At 34.2% G+C, this 2,209-nt stretch overlaps 1 protein-coding gene across 1 annotated transcript; it reads right to left on the bottom strand.

Moving 5' to 3' along the window:
* Window positions 1-69: 69 nt before the first annotated feature.
* On the bottom strand, window positions 70-613 carry LOC108354979 (integumentary mucin C.1-like; the record flags this gene model as incomplete). Its single annotated transcript, XM_017606154.1, has 1 exon — window positions 70-613. A coding segment is annotated over one exon (544 nt), but the record flags the coding sequence as incomplete, so codon positions are not given.
* Between the last annotated feature and the right edge of the window lie 1,596 nt (window positions 614-2,209).

Genomic DNA, 2,209 nt, shown 5'->3' with positions numbered 1-2,209 from the left:
AAAAAAAAAAAAAAAAAAAAAAAAAAAAAATACAAAATAATCAATGGCTAAGTCGTTAACCCAACTCACCAATCTTTTGTACGCTGAAGCAGTGATAGGAGTAGTCATCGGCAACATATGGCAACGCTTGTGGCGCACCAGTGGTGGTGGTTGCATTCATTGCATTCTCAGTGGTGGTGGTTGCATTCAATGCATTCTCGGTGGTGGTGGTGGCATTATCGGCATCCACTTCCTCTGCATCCGCAACGGCTGAGCCTACTGTTGGTGGTGTGGGTACTGTGGTGGTGGTTGGCGCTGGGCCGACTGTGGATGGTGCCGGTATGGCCTCGGTAGTGGAGCCCGCTGTGGTTGTCTCAACGCTGGTGGTGGTACTCAGCTCTGTTGTTGTGCTACTCTCCGTTGATGTCTCAGTTGAGGTCGTCGTCGTCGTCGTTGTGGTTGGATCAGCGGTGGGCTCCTCTGTTGTACTGACTTTCTCGAAATATGCAGCGTCGCATGCCTCTAGTGGTGTTTCTTTTGTGACCTTGGCACAATCTTCACAAACATAACACATCAGCTGGCGATCGGCGACACTGTTGGCGTTTGAGACTTTGGCGGCGTGGCATGCTGTAAGAAGGGGAAAGTGAGGTTAAGAAATTAATTTTGGGGGAAGTAAAAATTAAATAATATATTTAAATATTGGAGAGTTGTGGCTTGAAACAGCTGATTTTTTCCATCATTATTTTTATGTTTTAATAATTTTTGGAAAGCTTTCGATGGAAACGATTGATTTTTTCTATTTTTGTGAGACTTTTCAATGTTGTTTACGTTTTTGAAAATATTGTAGGGTTTTAAATCGAAAGTAATGGAGAGTTTCGTACTAGAATTATTGGAGATTTTAACTTATGCTATGTTCTTCATGTTTTTATAAATATGGGAGAGTTTTTGATTGAAAATATTTCAACTTTTTCGTCATATTTTTGTTTTAAAAATATTTGAGGGTGTTGAATCGAGAATATTGGAGAGTTTTCTATAAAAATTTTATGAGATTTCTACTTTTTCAAATTTGTTTATGTATTTATTAATTTCGATTAAAAGTGTTGGACAGTTTTTGATAGAAAATATTGGAGACTCTGACGCTTTCTAATTGTTTATATTTTTTTAAACATTGAAGAAGTGCTTTTTTTATATGACGTGGTTTTATGTCTCGATAAATACTGGAAAGCTTCCATTGAAAGGATTGGAGAGTTTTTGATGAAAAATATTGGAGGATTTGCCTCTTTATACCTTTTTGTTTATAAATATTGGTGAGTTTATGATTGAAAGCTTTGGAGACTGCAACTATTTGAATGGTTTTATGTTTTGGAAAATATTGGTGGGCTTTAAATCGAGTTTTCTACCATAATTATTTGAGACATAAACCTTTTCTATGTTTTTTAAGTTTCAATTGAAAATATAGGAGATATAACCTTTTTCAACATCTTTACTTTTTGAAAATATTAGAGGGATTTCAATCGAAAATATTGCAGAGTTTTCGATTAAAAATATTGGGGACGTTTTCCTTTTGTTAGTTTTCTAGGTTTTAATAAATATGGAGGAGTATCCTATAAAAAATATTGGAGAGTTTTCGAACGAAAAATTGGAGATTATAACTTTCTCGCCGTTTTTATGCTTATAAAATTATTGAAAACTTTCGCTAGAAGCAGCTATTTTTTTCAACGTCTTTTTATGATTTTAAAAATATTACAACCTTTTGTTTTTGAAAAAAAATAATTTTCTCCATATTTTGGTTATATTTTTATAAATATTGGAGACTTTTCCATTGAAAAAATTATTTTCTTCCCCATCATTTTTGTGTTCGACCAGTCTTGTTTAGCCTCAAAGATGATAAGATTCTTGCTAATGACGCGTCGAACCATAGCTTTAAATTCTTTTAAATGCGCTTCAATTTATTTATGAATTTTCAGGGCTTTTGTTTTAACAGCCCATAATCTTGTGGCATAAAAAGTAGTTAATTACTGTCAATGGAGTTCAGGTTGTTTGCTTTTCAATAGATATTGGAGGCTCAGCAGACTAAATAGTATAACAAAGCTATCATGGACTCAATGATAAGAACTTTAAGGCTGTGGTGAGCTACGCAGTTGTCTTTTAAAAATATTATTAGAGATTTGTAAAAAAAAGAAAATTATGACAGCTAGTGTTAGTTTGTTGCCTGAAGTACACACATACA

This window comes from Rhagoletis zephyria, unplaced genomic scaffold (genome assembly GCF_001687245.7).
Source record: "Rhagoletis zephyria isolate East Lansing unplaced genomic scaffold, Rhagoletis_zephyria_1.1 Rzeph_scaffold_41202, whole genome shotgun sequence".
In the NCBI taxonomy this organism is placed as follows: domain Eukaryota; kingdom Metazoa; phylum Arthropoda; class Insecta; order Diptera; family Tephritidae; genus Rhagoletis; species Rhagoletis zephyria.
Note: the sequence above shows the minus strand (reverse complement) of the source record. Positions and strands in the feature narration are given on the sequence as shown.